This window comes from Arachis ipaensis, chromosome B7, assembly GCF_059453495.1.
Source record: "Arachis ipaensis isolate K30076 ecotype BB chromosome B7, ASM5945349v1, whole genome shotgun sequence".
Lineage (NCBI taxonomy): Eukaryota > Viridiplantae > Streptophyta > Magnoliopsida > Fabales > Fabaceae > Arachis > Arachis ipaensis.
The window spans coordinates 109,994,844-110,018,063 of record NC_142442.1 but is presented as its reverse complement, the minus strand read 5'-3'; the positions used below and the strand labels follow the sequence as shown (position 1 = coordinate 110,018,063).

At 37.3% G+C, this 23,220-nt stretch overlaps 1 protein-coding gene across 1 annotated transcript; it reads left to right on the top strand.

Moving 5' to 3' along the window:
• The first annotated feature begins 16,800 nt into the window (after positions 1–16,800).
• LOC148553711 (uncharacterized) lies at positions 16,801–17,475 on the top strand. The gene has a single exon (XM_088494859.1). It carries the CDS (start codon positions 16,801–16,803, stop codon positions 17,473–17,475), a length of 675 nt encoding a protein of 224 aa, XP_088350985.1.
• Positions 17,476–23,220: the final 5,745 nt, after the last annotated feature.

Genomic DNA, 23,220 nt, shown 5'->3' with positions numbered 1-23,220 from the left:
ATCATGATCCATAGCATCATGATTGGAGAAGAGGTGGAAGTTCATGAGATTATACCTCAAGAACTCTACAAGGTGGCTGACAAGTCCTCCACTATGGCAAGGTTAGCCTTTCCTCACCTCATTTGCCACCTATGCAATTCAGCTGGGATTGACATAGAGGGAGATATCCTCATTAAAGAGGACAAGCCCATTACTAAGAAAAAGATGGAGCAAGCAAGAGAGCCCATTCATGGAGCTCAAAAGGCATATGAAGCTCATCACCATGAGATCCCGGAGATGCCTCAAATGCATTTTCCTCCACAAAACTATTGGGAGCTAATCAACACCTCCCTAGGAGAATTAAGTTCCAATATAGGACAACTAAGGGTGGAACATCAAGAGCACTCCATCATCCTTCATGAAATAAGAGAAGATCAAAACGCAATGAGGGAGGAGCAACAAAGACAAGGAAGAGACATAGAAGAGCTCAAGGACATCATTGGTTCCTCAAGAAGGAAACTTCACCATCACTAAGGTGGATTCATTCCTTGTTCTCATTTCTTCTGTTTTTTGTTTTCTATGTTATGTGCTTATCTATGTTTGTGTCTTCATTACATGATCATTAGTAGTTAGTAACTTTGTCTTAAAGTTATGAATGTCCTATGAATCCATCACCTCTCTTAAATGAAAAATGTTTTAATTCAAAAGAACAAGAAGTACATGAGTTTCGAATTTATCCTTGAACTTAGTTTAATTATATTGATGTGGTGACAATGCTTCTTGTTTTCTGAATGAATGCCTGAACAGTGCATATGTCTTTTGAAGTTGTTGTTTAAGAATGTTAAATATGTTGGCTCTTGAAAGAATGATGACAAGGAGACATGTTATTTGATAATCTGAAAAATCATAAAAATGATTCTTGAAGCAAGAAAAAGCAGCAAAGAACAAAGCTTGCAGAAAAAAAAGGGGCGAAAAAAAAATTATAGAAAGAAAAAGAAAAAGCAAGCAGAAAAAGCCAAAGCTCTTAAAACCAAGAGGCAAGAGCAAAAAGCCAATAACCCTTAAAACCAAAAGGCAAGGGCAAATAAAAAGGATCCCAAGGCTTTGAGCATCAGTGGATAGGAGGGCCTAAAGGAATAAATCCTGGTCTAAGCGGCTAAACCAAGCTGTCCCTAACCATGTGCTTGTGGCGTGTAGGTGTCAAGTGAAAACTTGAGACTGAGCGGTTAAAGTCAAGGTCCAAAGCAAAAAAAGAATGTGCTTAAGAACCCTGGACACCTCTAATTAGGGACTTTAGCAAAGTTGAGTCACAATCTGAAAAGGTTCACCCAATTATGTGTCTGTGGCATTTATGTATCCGGTGGTAATACTGGAAAACAAAGTGCTTAGGGCCACGGCCAAGACTCATAAAGAAGCTGTGTTCAAGAATCATCATACTGAACTAGGAGAATCAATAATACTATCTGAACTCTAAGTTCCTATAGATGCCAATCATTCTGAACCTCAATGGATAAAGTGAGATGCCAAAACTATTCAAGAGGCAAAAAGCTATAAGTCCCGCTCATATGATTGAAGCTCTGTTTCATTGATAGTTTGGAATTTATAGTATATTCTCTTCTTTTTATCCTATTTGATTTCCAGTTGCTTGGGGACAAGCAACAATTTAAGTTTGGTGTTGTGATGAGCGGATAATTTATACGCTTTTTGACATTATTTTTAGTATGTTTTTAGTGGAATCTAGTTACTTTTAGGGATGTTTTTATTAGTTTTTATGTTAAATTCATATTTCTGGACTTTACTATGAGTTTGTGTGTTTTTCTTTGATTTCAGGTATTTTCTGGCTGAAATTGAGGGACTTGAGCAAAAATCAGATTCAGAGGTTGAGGAAGGACTGCTGATGTTGTTGGATTCTGACCTCCCTGCACTCAAAGTGGATTTTCTGGAGCTACAGAACTCGAAATGGCGCGCTCTGAATTGCGTTGGAAAGTAGACATCCAGGGATTTCCAGCAATGTATAATAGTCCATACTTTGCCCAAGTTTAGATGACGCAAACTGGCGTTCAACGCCAGCTTTCTGCCCAATTCTGGCGTCCAGCGCCAGAAACAAGTTGCAAAGTGGAGTTCAACGCCCAAAATGGCACAAAAGCTGGCGTTCAACTCCAAGAATGACCTCTGCACGTGTAACATTCATGCTCAGCCCAAGCACACACCAAGTGGGCCCCGGAAGTGGATTTATGCATCAATTACTTACTTCTGTAAACCCTAGTGACTAGTTTATTATAAATAGAACTTTTTATCATTGTATTCGTAGTCTTGGTCACTCCGGTTCCCCTCTGGGGCCGAGACCAATGAACTCCATTATCACTTATGTATTTTCAACGGTAGACTTTCTACACTTCATAGATTAAGGTGTGGAGCTCTGCTGTTCTTCAAAGATTAATGCAAAGTACTACTGTTTTCTATTCAATTCATCTTATTTCGCTTCCAAGATATTCATTCGCACTTCAACCTGAATGTGATGAACGTGACAATCATCATCATTCCCTATGAACGCGTGCCTGACAACCACTTCCATTCTACATTAGATTGAATGAGTATCTCTTAGATCTCTTAATCGGAATCTTCGTGGTGTAAGCTAGAATGATGGCGGCATTCAAGAGAATCCGAAAAGTCTAAACCTTGTCTGTGGTATTCCGAGTAGGATTCAATGACTGAATGACTGTGACGAGCTTCAAACTCGTGATTGCTGGGCGTAGTGACATACGCAAAAGGATAGTAAATCCTATTCCAACATGATCGAGAACCGACAGATGAATAGCCGTGCTGTGACAGGGTGCGTTGACCATTTTCACTGAGAGGATAGGATGTAACCATTGACAAGGGTGATGCCTCCAGACGATTAGCCATGCCGTGACAGGGCATTTGGATCATTTTCCCGAGAGAAGACCGAAAGTAGCCCTTGACAATGGTGATGCATCACATAAAGCCGGCCATGGAAAGGAGTGAGATTGATTGGATGAAGATAGCAGGAAAGCAGAGGTTCAGAGGAACGAAAGCATCTCTACACGCTTATCTGAAATTCTACCCAATGAATTAGATAAGTATTTCTATCCCTATTTTATTAATTATTTTCGAAAACCCCATTACTATTTTATAACCGCCTGACTGAGATTTACAAGGTGACCATAGCTTGCTTCATACCAACAATCTCCGTGGGATTCGACCCTTACTCACGTAAGGTATTACTTGGACGACCCAGTGCACTTGCTGGTTAGTTGTGCGAAGTTGTGAACCATGGTATTGGCATCATGTTTTTGGCACCATTACCAGGGAAAGAAAGAGTGATGAATTTTACATAATCAAAGTGTAATCACAATTTCTGCGCACCAATTACAGAAATCAGATTTGTGACACAAACTTCCAACGATCATATCTTTTTTAAAAAAATATCGATTTCCATGAAATCTATAGTGTTTTAAGCTCTTTGAATTATCTTTAATTTGATACAAAATGTAATCAATTTCAAAAACTGTAGCTTAAGATATAATCCACCAAAGTTGGCCTAAAACCCATTTTTACCAAAAACACTAAAACCTCAATTTCACCAAAACTCTCAATTTAAAACCAAATCAAAGCCTACTCAATCATCATAAAACACCACCACACACAACAACTCACCATTCTATTTAATTTCCATCAATTTCAATAACTATCCAACTTATTCTCTTCCAACTCTTCCCACCACAAATCTAACACAATTCACAACTTCCAAATCAAAATATTAATATTAACCAATTTGCACAATCCAACCACTTATAAACCTTATCCATCTTATGACATCCTCAATCCTCATAGATTATATCATTCAACACCAATATCAACCCCCAATAACATTCATTAATAATAACATCATAAATATCATCAAAATCATGACATTCATCAAAATCATCATACATCATCAATCCACAACTTTCAATGACCAATCCAATCCTATCCTAAGTTTCCAAAACCATTACATATTACATAAAGGAAACCGAAACCATACCTTGGCCGATTCCCAAAATGCACCAAATGCCAAAATGAAACCACCAAGCTCGATCCAAAAGCCTTGTACCAACTCTAACAAACACCAAAACTCAATCTAACATCATATATATATCAAAATCAAAATCCAAGGTTCACAAAAATAACTAAACACAAGGTTTTAGTGAGACCTTACCTTGCCCAACGAGATTAGGGGTAAAATCCAACAATATTCCAATGCTAGATCACCCTTAAACAAACAAAACACAAAGAAACTCAAAAATCTGAAGCTATTTTCAAGTTTTGGTCTAGGGCAGAAAACTGGAGCTAGAGAAAGAGTTTTTTACCAAAAAAACTTAGCTAGAAATAATGGGCTTGGCGAGAGCGATGTGTGGCTGCAAATGGCTCGTCAATCAGAGTTCAGTAGCTCAAGATATGGCTCCCAGAAGGTGATGATGAATAGTGACAATGGGGTTTCACCCCACACTTTCATCTATCCAAGCTCTCTCTCTCTCTCTCTCTCTCTCTCTCTTCCCATTAAAATGAGCTTAAAGCTCATTAATAGAGTATATATATATTGGACCTTGGGCCCGGTTTGAGCCCGGTCCAACCCGTTAACGTTTTTAGCCCGTTTGGCCCACTTTGGGCCACAACCTTTAAATTAATTTTGGGCCCGATTTTCGATTCTAAATTATTTTTGTCCTTTAAAAATAATAAATTAAGTTTTCAATATCTCATTTTTCTCAAAATACGGTACCGGCACAGACTAGAGCCGGTACTGCCGGCTTAAGCATCGGTACATATTTTTACAAAAATCTTTCGCAAAAGATACATTTTCCAGATTAGAAAAATTCATTGAATTCAAACTTCATCTTTTTATTTTCAAAATATCATTTCTATATTTTTGAACCTATTTCGGGAAATTAAATTATTATTTTATTAAAGTGTTTACTCCGGTTCTTACATTTAGGAATTTTGTCCCCAAATTCAAATCGCGTGATATATCCTCCACGAAGCGTTCTACTATCAACGTTGTCAACCCAAACAAGTTGTCAAAGCATCTCGTCTACCGTCGTCCTACCGTGTCGATGTTCCCTCTCGCCTTCCACTGCGTCACTCTGATTATCGTCATTAAGAATCTGAATTTTTTCTTAAACCAAATACCGAATTTATAACATTTTCCAAAAACCGTCAAAACAAGTTTAATCTAAACCTTTTCAATGTCAAAGATTTTTCAAAAGACTTAAAAATCATTTATTCTTAAATCAATTACTTTAAATCATGATTTTTCTCAAATTCATTAAAATTCTTAAATCATAAATTTTCAATTTGAATCCCTTTCGATAAGTTAAATTAAAAATCGAACTCACAAATTAACAAAATCATAAAATAGAATTCACTTTTCTTTTAAACCATATCATTTAAATCAAGAGTTTCGACCTAGTTTCAAAACTAAATAATTTAAACCAAAATCATAATTAAAATTCACAAAAGCATTATCCTCATTTTGTAGATGCATCAGTCGGTGCTTCCCCTACCACCAGTGCTGAGCCTCACCCATCAACTGATATGCCGCAACTCCACGAACTGGTTTCCCATAATATGTTGAACTCGTAACGCATAGGCTAGGTTAATTATTCTCAATATCTCTCCGTTAACTTGATTGACCTCATCCGTGAGTTGCCATTCAAGTTCTCTTTCTACACCAAACAATTAATACCAAGGTGATTAGTCTAAATATCTCAAGCCTAGTGCTTCCAAAGGCTCTCAGAAATAAGCATGTTATGCATATCAAGTGGATAACCTAAATAGGATGAAAGAAAAATGACCCAGAGTGTGCAATGAAGCATGATCTGTCCATCCCTCAGGCTCATGAGGATGAACCTGGCTCTGATACCACTAAATGTAACACCCCGTTACCCTAAGCCTTACCTCGCACCGTAAAGCGAAGGATAACAAAATGTCACGACAGTTCTAAGGCTCATATAATATATATATATATATATATATATATATATATATATATATATATATATATATATATATATATATATAGAAAGAAAGAAAAAGTAATACTAGAAGTCCGATGAACGAATAAAAGTTCAAATTACAAAAAGCGAAATTATGAAACGTGAAGCGTTCAGACACGATAACTAAACGCATAAGTACGAACAAAACAAGACATGATATATATTAAACCTTGTAGATAGCTCCAGGATACACAAGAGAGTACTTAAATTAAACAAGACATATATATAAGCATGATATACAAAAAGAGGACTAGCCACAGCCTGTGGAGTTTAGGCCATCTAGTCAAACTACATACAGCGGAGTTTTTAAGTTTAAAACAGCAACAACCTATATCTCAAGTTTTCAGAAAAAAAGCCTCTAAGGCAACAAGGTTATATAAATACAAAGGATGAGAGAGTGACTATATCAAAATAAAGGAGAATAAAACAAGGATGAAACCATACTCCACTCTATCACCATCTCGCAACTCACCGAGGCGGGTTACGACTTGCATCTGAAAAACAACAACAACATATGGTATGAGAACCGGAGATTCTTAGTATGGTAACAGTGCCCAAAATATAATTTGTAAGGTTCCCAGACGCCAAAGGCAATCTTGGAACTTAACACCGATACAGATATTCAAGCTTAAAACAAAAATAAATAACTTAAACCAAACACCATAAACACTAAACTTAAGGTATTTTTAACTAATATAAAATTGTACCGGTGTATCCCACTTCCTTCACCAACCTAACCTTCATGCGATTCCATCACTACCTCCTACCTAGCCTCCTCAATCCCAAAAGAAAACACAAGAAATGTAGAGAAGTAAAGCACAAGCAGAGTACATATACAACTATTAGATCAATTAGCAAGTAAACATGTGTTTCATTTAGGCATAACAGAAATTAAGCAAAGCAAACAAACAAGTAGAAGATGCATATGATGAATGTCTATCCTATTGGCTCGTGATATCACTTGTCGGTCTATAAATGTCAACCCGACTGATGTGAGGATTTATACCGGTTCGAAATTTAACAAAATAATTTCGTTGTGAGCATAGCCCAAACCGACAATCGATCCTCAAATCAAAGTATAATTTTTGGTTGTCACAGGACCAACCCAATAAAAATAACCGAGAGTATTAGTCTCGGGTCATTCTCCCTAGGAATCACAATTGAGTGCTCAATTATTGGTCATGAGATACAAGGGGGGTTGGGTTGATAAAACAAGAAATTAAATGACAAGAAAATAAAGCAAACAATTAAAGAAAGCAATTACTAAAAATAGACATTCATGGCAAGGATTGAGAATATAGGCTTTCTATCCTAATCATTAATCATCATACAATGATTCAAAAGAGCTAATCCTATTTAGTCATCTCCAATATAAGAAGAAGGTATAATGTTATCTTCACATTGAGAGAAAGTCAAATAAGACTAGTTAATCTCAATCCAAAAGTCCTAATCAACTTACTAATTGAATTAGCAAGAGATTAGAGTCAATGGAAACAATATTAACTAACAACTCTAGATCACTGACCTAAGTTGGGTATTAATGACTCAAGATTGCCTAATTTCTCTTTCCAAGCCAAGAATGCTCAAAAACTACTCTAAAGCCCAACCAAGCATTTTATCAAACACTTGGAAGGCATAAAAGGAAAGCATCATAAAATTGCAAGAATAATAAAATCTACAACTACCTAATTACAAGGAAATAATAACAACAACTCAATTAAACAATAAAGGAACATAAACATAAATTGCATCAAAGAAAAGCCAAATCTAACAAGAGTGCATCAACATAAAAGAGGCATAAAAAGAGAAATTAACAGGAGAACTAAGAAGAACAAGGATGTAAGAACAAGAAATTATAAAGAAAACAAGATGAAAACATGAAATTAAACCCTAGATCTAAGATGAAATTAACCTAAAACCCTAATTCTAGAGAGAAGAGGGAGCTTCTCTCTCTAGAAAACTACCCTACATGATCCTAAGCTAATCTAATTGCTCCCCCCTTGACCCATCTTGAATTCTACATGAAATAGCTTCAGAAATGAGTTGGATTTGGGCCTGGAAAACTCAGAAATCGCCCCAACGTATTCACTTTAATGAAGTCACGTGATCAGCGTAACGCGTGCGCATGGTCGACGCGTGCGCGTCACTGGCAAATTCCCTCCTCACGCCTACGAGTGGGTGACGCGTGTGCGTGGCCATGAATATCCTTCTCATGCGTACGTGTGGATGACGCATGCACATAGATAACGCGTGTGTGTGGCCTTGAGTTCTCTAAATCCTCATTTCCTCATGAATTCTCCATTTTGCATGCTTTTCTCTTTACTTCTTCCATCCAATACTTGCCTTATAAATCTGAAATCACTCAACAAACATATCAAGGCATCGAATGGAATTAAAGTGAATTAAATTTAGCTATTTTAAGGCCTAAAGAGCATGTTTTCATACTTAAGCACAAATTTAGGGAGAATTACAAAAGCATGCTATTTCATTGAATAAATGTGAGATAAGTTGATAAAATCCCCTAAATTAAGCACAAGATAAACCACAAAATTGGGGTTGATCAAACCTTCCCACACTTAAACCAAGCATGTTCTCATGCTAAACCAAGAAAGAGACAAAGGGTGTCAACATTTATTCAATGCAAATAAACTATCTACATACAACCTATCTACATGTAATCTATCTAAATGAATGCAACTACTTAGTCAAAATAAATCAATTTCCAAGAATACATATATGAACATAAGGGCTAAAGGTATTAACAACAGAGTCAAATCCACAATTGAATTGAGTTATTGAAAATAGTTTACAAACTTGCAAGAAAAGAGATAATCATGGGTGAAAACATGTAGTTGAGCAATCGAACCCTCACCAGATGTGTATCCGCTCTAGTCACTCAATTGTATAGGGTTGATTCACTCAATTCTCCTCTAATTATGCTTTCTAAGATTTGTTTTTCATCTAACAATCAACAATTATTCAATACATGCATAGAAATATCATGAGGACTTTCCCGTAGGTCGTAATGGGGCTAGGGTAAAGGTAAGGGTGCATATGGTCAAGTGAGCTTGAAATTTGAATCTTTGATTAACCTAAACTTTCTACCTAACCTATGACAACCTATACTATTTAGAGCAAACCTAACTATCCATTCTTCACTTTTTCACACACTCATGCATTCTCTTTTTTACGACAACCCATATCCATTGATTTTTATTTAACTTTACTTTGGGGCATTTTGTCCCTTTTTTATTGGTTCCTTTTTTTTCTTCTTTTTTTTTACATATATATTTTTTTCTCTTTTTCTTTGCATATAAAAAAAAGTACCAATGTATATGGTTTAAACATTTTATGCATGAGTATGTACCAAATTCCCAAAATTTCTAACAAAAATACAAAAATACACTTTTATCTCTACCCAATGTTTCCAAATTTTCCAAACTCGAATGATAAACGCCCTCCCGAGCCTAAGTTAATCAATGATCCAAACAAAATACATTTATTGTTTTTTGCTTTAAGGCTAGTAATGTGCTAAAAATTAAGAACAAATGGGTTTAGCATAGGCTCAAAGTTGGCTAACAATGATAGATAAAAGGTAAGGCCATTTGGGTAAGTGAGCTAAATGAAACGATTGTCTCAATCATATAAGTGCATTCATACACAAAATAATGGACATAAAGAATCAAACAAATCAAAGATTGCAATCATAGAAAGAGAATAATACACACAAGAATGAAAATAGTGGTTATATGATGTAACCACACAATTAGGCTCAAAACTCACATGCTTATGTGTTCTTAGCTCAAAAATCATGTTCCACAATGAATAGTTCAAGCATGTTCTAAAAAAATATTTACTCAAATCAATTGGGGTGCCCTATAGATAAAATCTTTGGAAAATTTTATTATTTTGACTAAGCTTATGATGTATATATGCAAAATAAGAAAATACAACTAAAAATACCCAAAAATGAAATGCAAAAGTGTTGGATTAGAAATTTGTCACCCCAAAAATGCCGATTAGTCGGACGACCTCCCCACACTTAAAAGTATGCACCGTCCTCAGTGCATTCAAAGTTGAGCAAGGAGGTACAGCGACTTTCTGGGTTGCCACCTTCAGCTGGTGGATCAACCGGTTGCTACATATTCTTTCTTCTGCTTCCCTTGTTGCTTATGGTGCATCCTCCATGAAAAATAGAAGACAAGATAAGAAGACAAGTAAATGCAAGAGTAAGGAAGTATAAATTGTTGGAATGAGGTGATGATCACTAGAATGGAGTGAGTGAATTAGAGTGACATTAAGGAGGATAATGTGTGAGTTCTAAGTTGCATGTGGTTTAGAACACACACACTAGCATAAAAACTATGTCACAATTACACAAAAGAAGCATGTATTTCACTCATTCTAGTGTGCTTGAAATACTTCAAAGAAAACTTGTAGGTTAAGACAAATAAACAAGCAATAAAGAAGCATGAAAGCATTCAAGCAAAAATCAAGCAATTGTGAATTGGATAATGAATGGACATTGATTGATGTGTAAGTAAACTTAGTAAACCAAATGAAATATAGAGCTCACACATCAAATAATGACACATATTAAAGTTTGTTTCTAACACCTAAATGACATAGAAGTGGAACACATGGGTGCTATAGAACTTAGGAAAAAGAAGATACAAATTAAAATCAACAAAGCTTAGAAGGCTAAAAATTAAACTTTGATCTGAGGATTTATATCGGTTCGGAATTTAACAAAATAATTTTGTTGTGAGTATAGCCCAAACCGACAATCGATCCTCAAATCAAAGTATAATTTTTGGTTGTCACAGGACCAACCCAAGAAAAATAACCGAGAGTATTAGTCTCGGGTCGTTCTCCCTAGGAATCACAATTGAGTGCTCAATTATTGGTCATGAGATACAAGGGGGGTTGGGTTGATAAAACAAGAAATTAAATGACAAGAAAATAAAGCAAACAATTAAAGAAAGCAATCACTAAAGAGAGACATTCATGGCAAGGATTGAGAATATAGGCTTTCTATCCTAATCATTAATCATCATACAATGATTAACAAGAGCTAATCCTTTTTAGTCATCTCCAATGTAGGAAGAAGGTATAATGTTATCTTCACATTGAAAGAAAGTCAAATACGACTAGTTAATCTCAATCCAAAAGTCCTAATCAAATTACTAATTGAATTAGCAAGATATTAGAGTCAATGGAAACAATATTAACTAACAGCTCTAGGTCACCGACCTAAGTTGGGTATTAATAACTCAAGATTGTCTAATTTCTCTTTCCAAGCCAAGAATGCTCAAAAACTACTCTAAAGCCCAATGAATCATTTTATCAAAAACTTGGAAGGCATAAAAGGAAAGCTTCATAAAATTGCAAGAATAATAAAATCTACAACTACCCAATTGCAAGAAAATAATAACAACAACTCAATTAAACAATAAAGGAACATAAAATATAAATTGCATTAAAGAAAAGCCAAATCCAACAAGAGTGCATCAACATAAAAGAGGCATAAAAAGAGAAATTAACAAGAGAACTAAGAAGAACAAGGATGTAAGAACAAGAAATTATAAAGAAAACAAGATGAAAACAAGAAATTAAACCCTAGATCTAAGATGAAATTAACCTAAAACCCTAATTCTAGAGAGAAGAGGGAGCTTCTCTCTCTAGAAAACTACCCTACATGATCCTAAGCTAATCTAATTGCTCCCCCCTTGACCCATTTTGAATTCTGCATGAAATAGCTTTAGAAATAAGTTAGATACCCTAATTCTAGAGAGAAAAGGGAGCTTCTCACTCTAGAAAACTACCCTACATGATCCTAAGATAATCTAATTGCTCCCCCTTGACCCATCCTGAATTCTACATGAAATAGCTTCAGAAATGAGTTGGATTTGGGCCTGGAAAGCTCAGAAATTGCCCCTAGCATATTCACTTTAACAAGGTCACGTGATCAGCGTCACGCGTGCGCGTGGTCGACACGTGCGCGTCGCTGGAAAATTCCCTCCTCACATGTACGAGTAGGTAACGCGTGCACGTGGCCATGAATATCCTTCTCACGCGTACGCCTTGAGTTCTCCAAATGCTCATTTCCTCATGAATTCTCTACTTTGCATGCTTTTCTCTTCACTTCTTCCATCCAATACTTGCCTTATAAATTTGAAATCACTCAACAAATATATCAAAGTATCGAATTGAATTAAAGTGAATTTAATTTAGCTATTTTAAGGCCTAAAAAGCATGTTTTCATACTTAAGCACAAATTTAGGAAGAATTACAAAAGCATGCTATTTCATTGAATAAATGTGAGATAAGTTGATAAAATCTCCTAAATTAAGCACAAGATAAACCACAAAATTGGGATTTATCACCGACACATCCTTCCGGATGTAGCCTTCCTGCCACGCCTAGAGATATAGCTCTGCACACTCATGTAGCAGAGAAATCTGCCACGCCAATGATATAGGCCTAGCACACTCATGCAGTAGGGAGTCTGCTACACCAGAGATATAGGCTCTGTGTAACAACCACAAATTAATTGACTGATTAATTAAAGTAAAATAATAATAATATAATTACCCAAAATAGGTTCAAAATTTTAGAGTATTAATTAGAAAATTTAAATATGATATTTGGACTCAGTAGATTTTTCTGAGTTGGAAAATGTAATTTTCTTTGAAAAATTTCGTAAAAACACATACCGGTTAAAATTAAGTCTGTCCAGTACTGTGCGAGAATAATTAAAAACAGTAGAAAACCTTAGAAAAATATTTAGGATTGAAAATCGGGCACTAATTTTAAAGGTTTGGCCCAAAGTTGGGGCAAATGGGCCAAAAACGCTAACGGGCTGGATCGGGCCCAAGTTGGGCCCAATCCCAACATATAAATACCCTGATTAATAGCCATTTCAGCCATTTCTCTCCTCATAACACAAACATATCAGCTGCTTGGAGAGGAGAAGGGGAAGAGAGAAAATACCATTCACATACAACTTCCGGTGGCCATAACTCGAGCTACGATGCTCCGATTCGCGTGCCGTTAGCGGCAACGCGAAGCTCTTGCGGAGCCCGTTACTCTCATCTAACTTTTGTAGGTAAGATTTCAAATATTCCTCTCTATTCAGCAGCCCTAATAAATTCGAAAATGTGAGTTTTGGTTTTGAGTGAATTTTTGTGTTTTAATTGTTTAGGCGCTAACCATTAGTGAGGAATTGTTGGGTTCACCTCCAATTTCTGTGGATAAGGTAAGCTCACTCTTATCTCTTGTGAAATTGAATATTTATGAACCCTAGGTGTTGATCTATGGCAAATTATGTATGTCTAGCCTGGAATATTGATTGTTGATGCTTGTTGGAGTTGATTGGTGGCTTTTGGTGAATTGTTGATGGTTAAAAGCTTGTTGGGCACAACTTTTGGTGTATAGCATATATTGGGAATCGGCCAAGGTATGGTTTCAGTTTTCTCTATGTAATATATAATATTTCTGGACACATAGGCTAGTGACTCATAGGATAGGATTGGATTAATTTGGTTGTTGAATTGTTGAATGACGACGTATAATGATTTGATGATTTTGGGTTGTTTTCATGAATTGTGATGTTGAGGTTGATAAAATGGTATTGAAGATTGAGATTGAGATTGATCATGATTGATTGTTGGTGATATAATGAAGATGAGTGATTGTGTTGGGTGAAAAATGTTTTAGTATGAAATAATTGATAAATTGAGGTTGTGGAGTGTATAATGTGAATGAAAATTTTATGACTGGTGAATTATGGTGTAAAAAGGCAAGTTATGTTGTATATTAGAGTTTGGTGGGGTTTTGGTTTGGTCTTGGTTGAAAATTGTGGTAAGTTGAGAATTTAGTGAACTTTTGCAAGAATGAATATTTGATGAACCTCAACGGATCATATCCTGAGCTACTATTTTTGAAATTTAATACATTTTATATCAAATGAAAGATAATTTAACAAGCTTTAAAATGGTTTAAATTTTGTGGAAATCTGGATTTTGTAGAAAAAGATATGATTGTTGAAAGTTTAGTGTTGAAATTTGAATTCTATGAATGTTGCAGAATTTGTGATTTCTGGTTTGTGTGTGCACGCACAGCCTTGTGCACACGCACATCCTGTGTATTTTTGAAAGTGTGCGGACGCACAGCCTTGTGTGCACGCACACACAGGGGAAGGCTTACTGATGAGAGCGTTAGCATACCCTGTGCGCACACACAACCAACAAAGTTTTTCAAGCTGTGCGCACGCACACGTTGGAAGGTGCACTCTGTTGAGGGCGTTCGCACGCCTTGTGCGGATGAACAGAGTTGAAATTTTTACTCTCTGTGCGTACACACATCTCTATGCGTATGTACACATTTGAAAATCCTCTTGGGCGTGCGCATACACACCCCTGTCCGTACACACACTGCCCTGTTTTTCAATAAAAACCTTGTTTTTAACCGTTTCACCTTCTCGACAAGCTTGTAAACTTCTGTGACACCTAACTAAGACTCTTTTGCTTGTTTTGGATGTTAAAATATAGTGACAGTCTTGGGTAAAATTATTCAGATATTTCTGGTAAAAGTTAGAGAACGGAGGTTTAGGTTTCTGGTGTACTCTGGATGGGTTTGGTTGTGTGAGAAGGAAGAATAGTATATTGGTGATTATTGATAAGGAATTATGAAAGTGGTGAACTGATGAGTTCTGAATGAGTTGTGAAAATGGTGAACTAATGAGTTCGGAATGGAATTTATGAATTGGCAGTGGTTGAGATGAGTCTGGGACTCTGAATGGAATGATGGACCCATGATATATTAAAAAATGATTTTTGAATACCACTAAATCACTATTTTATACTGAGATTGTTGAGATGCTATGCGCCTGGCAGGGATGGTATGGTTGGATCCCGCCTGTCAAGGTAGCGGCGGTGGCGTAAGGGCGGTGGTTTGTCCCGCTTATGTTGATATGTGAGGTCTGTGGCAATAGTATCCCACTCGCATCCCTTCGTATCACTAGAGTGTGCAGCCACAAAACCCTGGACGGTGTTCCGAGCACCATATCTCAGGGGTTCCCATTATGATTCTGAAGGGCGACATCTCCATGGAGATGTGTCGGGTTGGCAGTTGAACCGACAATTTGATATCACAGCCAGTAGGACAGGCATTCATCATGTGCATCTTTTATCTGTTTGCTTGCTTTACCGACTTGAAATGTATGCCTAATTGTATAACATGCCTAATTTCCTATTTTAATTACTTGACATATATGCCTATATTTATGTTTTACTTTCTTTGTATTAACTTTGTATTCTTCTGGGATTGAGGAGGTTCGAAAGGCGGTGGCAATGGGATCGCATGGAGGATAGGTTGCTAAAGGCTGTGGGATAGTGGAGAACTGTTAGATTAGAAAATCCTCTATGTTAGATTACCCTTTTATCATTATGGTTTTAAGTTATGCTTTAATGTTTTAGTTATGCTTTAAGATGAATCTCGTGATGGATATGAAGTTCTAGGATTGGTTCTGGCATTCCGGAGTCTTATATCTTACATCACTGGGCACTGTTACCATGCTGAGAACCTCCGGTTCTCATACCATATTTTGTTGTTGTTTTTTAGATGCAGGTCGTAACCCACCTCGGTGAGTTGCTTGGGTGGTGATAGAGCGGAGGATCTCTATCTTGTTTTGAAGTCTTCTGAGTATTTTGTTTAAGATCTCTCACGTTTGTACTTATTTTTGCATAGAGGCTCACTTTGAGAGAAGTTTGTATAAGTTGTTTTATCTGTTTAAACTCTGTACGTATTTATATATATATAACTAGCCTGCTTAAACTTCACGAGCAGTGGCTAGATCCTTATAGCTATTATCCGTTGATATCTCTATATGTGTTGATATCTGTACGTTTATCTTGTGCCTTAAGTTTGTGGCTTCATGGGAATGTTTCATGTTTTTGTAACTCTCGGTTTTTGAGCTTATTTCTTCATTGGGCTTCTAGAATTATTATTTCTTTCTATATAGATTTATGTATAAGCTTTAGGATTATCGTAACCTCTGATTAACCTTTACTTTACAGTTAAAGGTAAGGCTTAGGGTAATTAGGGTGTTACATTTAGTGGTATCAGAGTGGTTCATCCTCGTGAGCCTGAGGGATGGACCGATTATGCTTCATTGCATAATCTGTGTCTTTTTCCTTCATGCTATTTAGGTTATCTGCCTGATATATGTATAGCATGATTGTTTGTGAGTTCCTTTTTAGGATAACTGAAGCACTAGGCTTTTGATGTTGAGAATAGTCACCTTGATATCGATTGTTGGGTGTGGACAGAACCCTGAATGGTGACTCACGGACGAGGTCAAACACGTACTCAAAGAGAGAATGAGGGTAACCCATCGATGGACAATCACACTACACTCATGGTGGCGATGACTAACTTAGCTAACACGATTCAAGCGGGCACTGCTATGGCTACTCAGGCTTTGTGACGGGGAAGGCAATCAGTCAGAAACAAAAATGTAGAAGGCACTGAGGACAGCTTAGGTGGTGTTTTGAGGACTCTAGCTGCTTTTCTGAAAGTTGACCTGCCAATTTTCAATGGATTGACAAATCCTGCTGAAGCAGACAATTGGTTCAAGGCTGTCGAGTGTGCATTACAGACTCAACATGTCCCGAATAATCAGTTCGTGGAATATGCGGCTTATCAACTCGTAGGAGAAGCTCAGCATTGGTAGCAAGGAGAGTGTCAATTTTTGCAACTACAAAATATGAATATTCCGTGGGAGCTGTTTCAGACTGCTTTCTACAAGAAGCATTTTCCTGAATCGGTAAGGGAGGCCAGAGAGTTAGAGCTTATGAAGCTGAAGCAATGTTCAATGTTTGTCGCTGAGTATACGAGTAAGTTCGAGGAGCTCTGTAGTTTTTCAAGGGTATGTCGAGGAGCCCCTGAGTCCTATGAGGGTTGGAAGTGTGAAAGGTATCAAGGAGGTCTGAGTGAAAATATTATGAATGTTGTGACTCCATTAGAGATTCGAATATTCTCTAAATTGGTGAGCAAGGCAAGAATTGTTGAAGATTATGCGAAGAAGATGGCTTTGGTGAGAGATGAGCAGCGCGGTACTAGTAGCAGAGGTCATTGGAAGTATGTTTCATCAAGAGGCCAGAACTCCAAGAAGGGTAGGCATGCCCCTCAGCAATCCCAAGTTCAAGGACATATTGGAGGCATTGACCATGACCAGTATCACTGGGGGAGAGGAGTAGGTAAGCAAGCGTGGGATCAACAAGAAGAGTTAAGGTGCCCAAGATGTGGAAGATACCATCCGAAAAAGTCGTGCAAGGCTGGGTTAAGTGGATGTTACCGCTGCGGATTGTCAGGGCATATTTCTAGACGCTGTCCTTACAAAAAAGACCAAGGTGCAAACCCGTCCCAGAGACGGGGTTAAGGATCTCCAACTTGAGGTAACGACAAAATTGATAACCTAGTTTTAATCACGTTGTGGGGGACTATAACTTGACTCTTCTTATTAGCTTGTGATGGAGACAAGGATTTGGAACTAGGAAGATTAGATTAAACGTCAAGCTCAGGACCAGAGTTGCTTAATTTTATTTTATGGGACATTGCCGTTAAGGCAGGCCAAACTTAGCATCAGAAGAACTAATGGGAGAAGATAAGTCTGGTGGGTGCATGATGAACGAATTTTTGACGGTTTAGAATTCACAATAAAATTCTCGTTGCTAGTATAGTTTCTAAACCAACAAATAATCCTTTCATGCAAAAATTATTTGTCACAAGTAACAAACCCCAATAAAAATAATAACCGAAGTATTAAACCTCGGGTCGTCTCTCAAGGAATTGCAGGGAGGTGTAGTTATTATTGGTTATGGAAAAGTATCCTTTTGGGGTTTTGAATAAGAAACAAGAAAAGTAAATTGCAAGAAAGTAAACTAATAGCTAAGAAAGCTCTTGGCAAGGTATGAGAATTAGAAGTCCTATCCTAGATATCCTTATCAATTGTGACATCAATTGTCCATTTCTCCCACTTAATTAACCTCTAACTATGAAGGAAAGTCAAGTGAATGAATCAATTTGATTCCTCAAGTCCTAGTCAACTCCTAAGGAAAGACTAGCTTTAGAGGGATCCAAATCAACTAGCAACTTTCAATTATTAATCAACAAAGGAGTTTGATAACTCAGGAGTCTCCAATTACTCAACCAAATCCAAAAGGAGAAAAATCTACACTAAAATCTAACCAAGCATTTTATCAAACACTTAGAAGGCACAACATAAAAGCATAGAAAAGCAATAAGAGATAATAAAATCCAAACAACCAATTGTAAGCATCAATAACACAAATAGAAGAAAGCAATCATAAATATGAAATACCTCAAATTGCATTAAATAGAGAATCAAATCTAACATGAGAATTCATAAACCAAGATAGCAACTGATAAACCACTATTTTATGATTTATATTGTGCTGATTTGAGTGGGTTTTATCAATTCTTTGCTCATTTATTCATATAATTTGAATGGTTTTACGAATCCTTCCTTATTCTATGATATAATTGAAAACATGTTTCCTAGGCCTTTAAACTGTTAATTTTAATTATCCTTTATTACCATTCAATGCCGTGATATGTATGTTAAGTTTTTTCAGGCTTTATAGGGCAGGAATGGCTTAGAGGATGGAAAGGAAACATGCAAAAGTGGAAGGAACGTGCCAAAATGAAGTTTTGAGAAGCTGGCAGCGACGCGCACGCATGGACGACGCGTACGCGTGCCTAGCATAGAAGACAAGTAATGCATACGCGTGACTGACGTGTACGCGTGACAAGGAAATTCGCCAAATGATGCGCACGCATGACTGACGCGTACGCGTGACATGCACCACGTGCAGAAAGTTGCAGAAAGCGCTGGGGGCGATTTCTGGGCTCCTTTTGGCCCAGTTCCAAGCCCGAAAAACACAGAATAAGAGCTGCAGAATGGGGAAACGCAAACAACTCATACAACTTTCATTCACAGAATTTTAGGTTTTAGATGTAGTTTCTAGAGAGAGAGGCTCTCTCCTCTCTCTAGGTTTTAGGATTTAGGATTTCTTATTTCAATTTCTTTTTAGTTTAGGTTCAATGTTCTTTTAATTTAGTTTTCTTATAATTTTATTTACTCTATTACTTTAATTCATTTTTTTCTCTTATTAATTCATTAATGCAAAGTACTATTTTTACCTTTAATTAATTTTCAGTTATTATTTAATTTATCATGTCTTCTTCTTATTCCCTTTATATGTTTGTGAAAGTAGTATTCATGTCAATGGAGTAGTTTCTTAACTTGATTGGGAGTTGATTAAGAGGAGAACCTTGAGTTGGAATACTCAAGTGTTAATCTTAATTGGAAGTTGTTGGCTAGCTCTCTAGTCTCTGACTCTAATCCTTCCCAAGGGAGATGATTAGGACTTGTGAATAAAAGTTGGCTCCCTACTTGACTTTTCTTTATTCGGTAAGGCATGACTAAGTAGAACAACAACCTTTTACTTTTACACTTGGGAAAATTCAACAAGGATAGAACTTCCAATTAATCTTCTCCCGGTCAAGGCAATTTATTTTGATTATATAAATTCTCTTGTTAATTTGCACTGCTTTAAATTACAATTATTTATTTTTCTGTTCTCAAACTCAAAATCTTCTCAGAAAAACCCATAACCAATAACAAATACACCTCCCTGCAATTCCTTGAGAGACGACCCGAGGTTTAAATACTTCAATTATTATTTTTATTGGGTTTAGAAACTATACTTACAATGTGATTACTTTTGTGAAATTCTTTACTAGCAAAAATCTGTTCGTCAGCAACATAGAGTGATCAACTCCTTGATTACTTTTGTCTCAATAAATGAACGTTTGATTGATTCCCCCACTCTGCAGCCTCTATTCTGTGTTCTCGGGCTTGGAACTGGGCCCAAATGGAGCCCAGAAATCACCCCCAGTATTTTCTACAATTATGTAAGTAGCGCATGTCACGCGTACGCGTACATCACTCGTACGCGTCGACGGTCTTCTGTGCGTGTCACGCATACGCGTACATCACGTGTGCGCATCGCCTAACAGCATGGGAACTATGGGAAATTACATATCATTTCGAAGCCCCGGATGTTAGCTCGGGACACCTATAATTAGGGACTCTAGCAAAGCTGAGTCACAATCTGAAAAGGTTCACCTAGTTATGTGTTTGTGGCATTTATGTATCCGGTGGTAATACTAGAAAACAAAATGCTTAGGGTCACGGCCAAGACTCATAAAGTAGCTGTATTCAAGAATCAACATACTGAATTAAGAGAATCAATAACACCATCTGAATTCTGAGTTCCTATAGATGCCAATCATTCTGAACTTCAAAGGATAAGGTGAGATGCCAAAACTGTTTAGATGCAAAAAGGCTACAAGTCCCGCTCATCTAATTGAAGCTAATCTTTATTGATAAGTTTGGAATTCATTGTATATTCTCTTCTTTTTATCCTATTTTATTTTTAGTTGCTTGGGGACAAGCAACAATTTAAGTTTAGTGTTGTGATGAGCGGATAATTTATACTCCTTTTGGCATTGTTTTTACATAGTTTTTAGTATGTTTTAATTATTTTTTGTTATATTTTTATTAGTTTTTATTCAAAAATCACATTTCTGGACTTTACTATGAGTTTGTGTATTTTTCTGTGATTTCAGGTATTTTCTGGCTAAAATTGAGGGACCTGAGCAAAAATCTGATTCAGAGGCTGAAAAAGGACTGCAGATGATGTTGGATTCTGACCTCCCTGCACTCAAAGTGAATTTTTGGAAGCTACAGAAGCCCAATTGACCCACTCTCAATTCCATTGGAAATTAGACATCCTAGTCTTTCCAGTAGTATTTTAATAATCCATACTTTGCCTGGGATTTGATGGCCCAAACTGGCGTTCAAAATCAGCCTAAAACATCTTAGCGTAAAACACCCAAACTGGCACCAGAATTGGAGTTAAACACCCAAACTAGCACCAAAGCTAGCGTTTAACTCCAGGAATAGCCTATGCACGTGAAAGCTTCAATGCTCAGCCCAAGCACACACCAAGTGGGCCCCGGAAGTGGATTTCTGCACTATCTGCACTTAGTTACTCATTTTCTGTAAACCTAGGCTACTAGTCTAGTATAAAAACTACTTTTAGTGATTTATTTGAAAAAGTCCTTTTTGTTAATCTTATGCTATTGTACACGTTTGGAGGCTGGCCTCACGGCCATGCCTAGACCTTTCACTTATGTATTTTCTACGGTGGAGTTTCTACACCCCATAGATTATGGTGTGGAGCTCTGCTGTTCTTCATGAATTAATACAAGTACTATTGTTTTTCTATTCAACTCACGCCTACTTCTTCTCTAAGATATTCACTCGCATTTCAACCTGATGAATGTGATGACCCGTGACACTCATCATCATTCTCACTTATGAACGCGTGCCTGACAACCACTTCTGTTCTATCTGCAATAGCTTGAGTGTATATCTCTTGGCCTCTTAGTTCACGTTGCATGATTGCCTCTCCTGACAACAGAGCATTCCATTTTGTGAGATCAGAGTCTTCGTGGTATAGCTAGAACCATTGGTAGCATTCCTGAGATCCGAAAAGTCTAAACCTTGTCTATGGTATTCCGAGTAGGATCTAGAAAGGGATGACTGTGACGAGCTTCAAACTTGTGAATGTTGGGCGCAGTGACAGTGTGCAAAAAGACAATGGTCCTATTCTGATGCTAGCGGGAACCGACAGATGATTAGCCGTGCGGTGATAGCGCATATGGATTTGTTTTCATCTGAGAGGAACATACAGCTTGCCATGGAAGGAGGTAACACATTGTTGGAAGAAGGCAGTAGAAAAGCAGAAGTTCAGAAGCAACAAAGCATCTCCAGACGCTTATCTGAAATTTCCACCAATGAATTACATAAGTATCTCTATCTTATTATCTGTTTTATTTATATTTTAATTACCAAAACTCATAACCATTTGAATCCGCCTGACTGAGATTTACAAGGATGACCATAGCTTGCTTCAAGCCGACAATCTCCGTGGGATCGACCCTTACTCACGTAAGGTTTATTACTTGGATGACCCAGTGCACTTGCTGGTCAGTTACACGGAATTGTGAAGAAGTCTTGAGATCACATTCTCCCACACCAAGTTTTTGGCACTATAGCCAGGGAATGAACAATCACGATTCTGGCGTACCACTTCTCCTTTTCCTTCTCGGTGGCCATCCTAAAAGAAGAGGAAAAGGAAGAAAAATAAAGTATGGGTGGGTTAATGCCGAATAATGAGGGTCTCAATTACATGGTAGCTACAACATGCAAGTGAGAAAACAGTAGAAGCAAATGGCATATCAATAGTGCAAAAATTGCAACAATGGAGAAGAGATAGTGGGTAATGCAAGATAGTATAAGTGCATATCAATGCAAATGGAATGCAAGTATCATAAAAATTAGCATTGACTTATAATTAATAATACCCAACAATTTAAAATAAGTCACGAAGGACCAAAATAATTCAAGAAAAGATGCAACAGTTGAATAAGAAAATTTAACACCAATGGAAAAATAATAAAATGAGAAAAGAAAATAAAAGTATGCACAAGATTAAAATGAAGTGAATGAAAGTATGCAAATAAATCAAGTAAAATAGAATGAAAGGGAATAAGGATGAAAAGGGAGGAGAAGAAAGTGAGAAAGGAAGAAGAAAGAAGCAAGAAATGAAAAACAGGGCGCAACGAGTGCGCGCGCATCATGCGTATGTGTGCAAACTGAAATGGCCATTCCACGCATAAGCGTTGCCCACGCGTACGCGTGGGTGGCAAAAAATGCACAGTGACGCGTGAGTGTCGGTCATGGGTACGCGTGACTACTCGCGCGACTCCAGCGCCATGGCATCACAACTCTCTGTTCAAGCATCCTTTTACGCTGATTAGCAAGCCCACGCGTACACGTCGCTGACGCTTATGCGTGGATTGGAAAAAACGCAGGGGACGCGTACGCGTGGGTTGGCTTGCTGGTGTGGGAAATCGTGATTAACACTTTTCACATCTCCGCACAACTAACCAGCAAGTGCACTGGGTCGTCCAAGTAATAAACCTTGCGTGAGTAAGGGTCGATCCCACGGAGATTGTCCGCTTGAAGCAA

Coding starts and splice junctions, on each gene's coding strand:
- LOC148553711 (XM_088494859.1), top strand. CDS start 16,801: ATGAATATTCCGTGGGAGCTGTTTCAGACTGCTTTCTACAAGAAGCAT.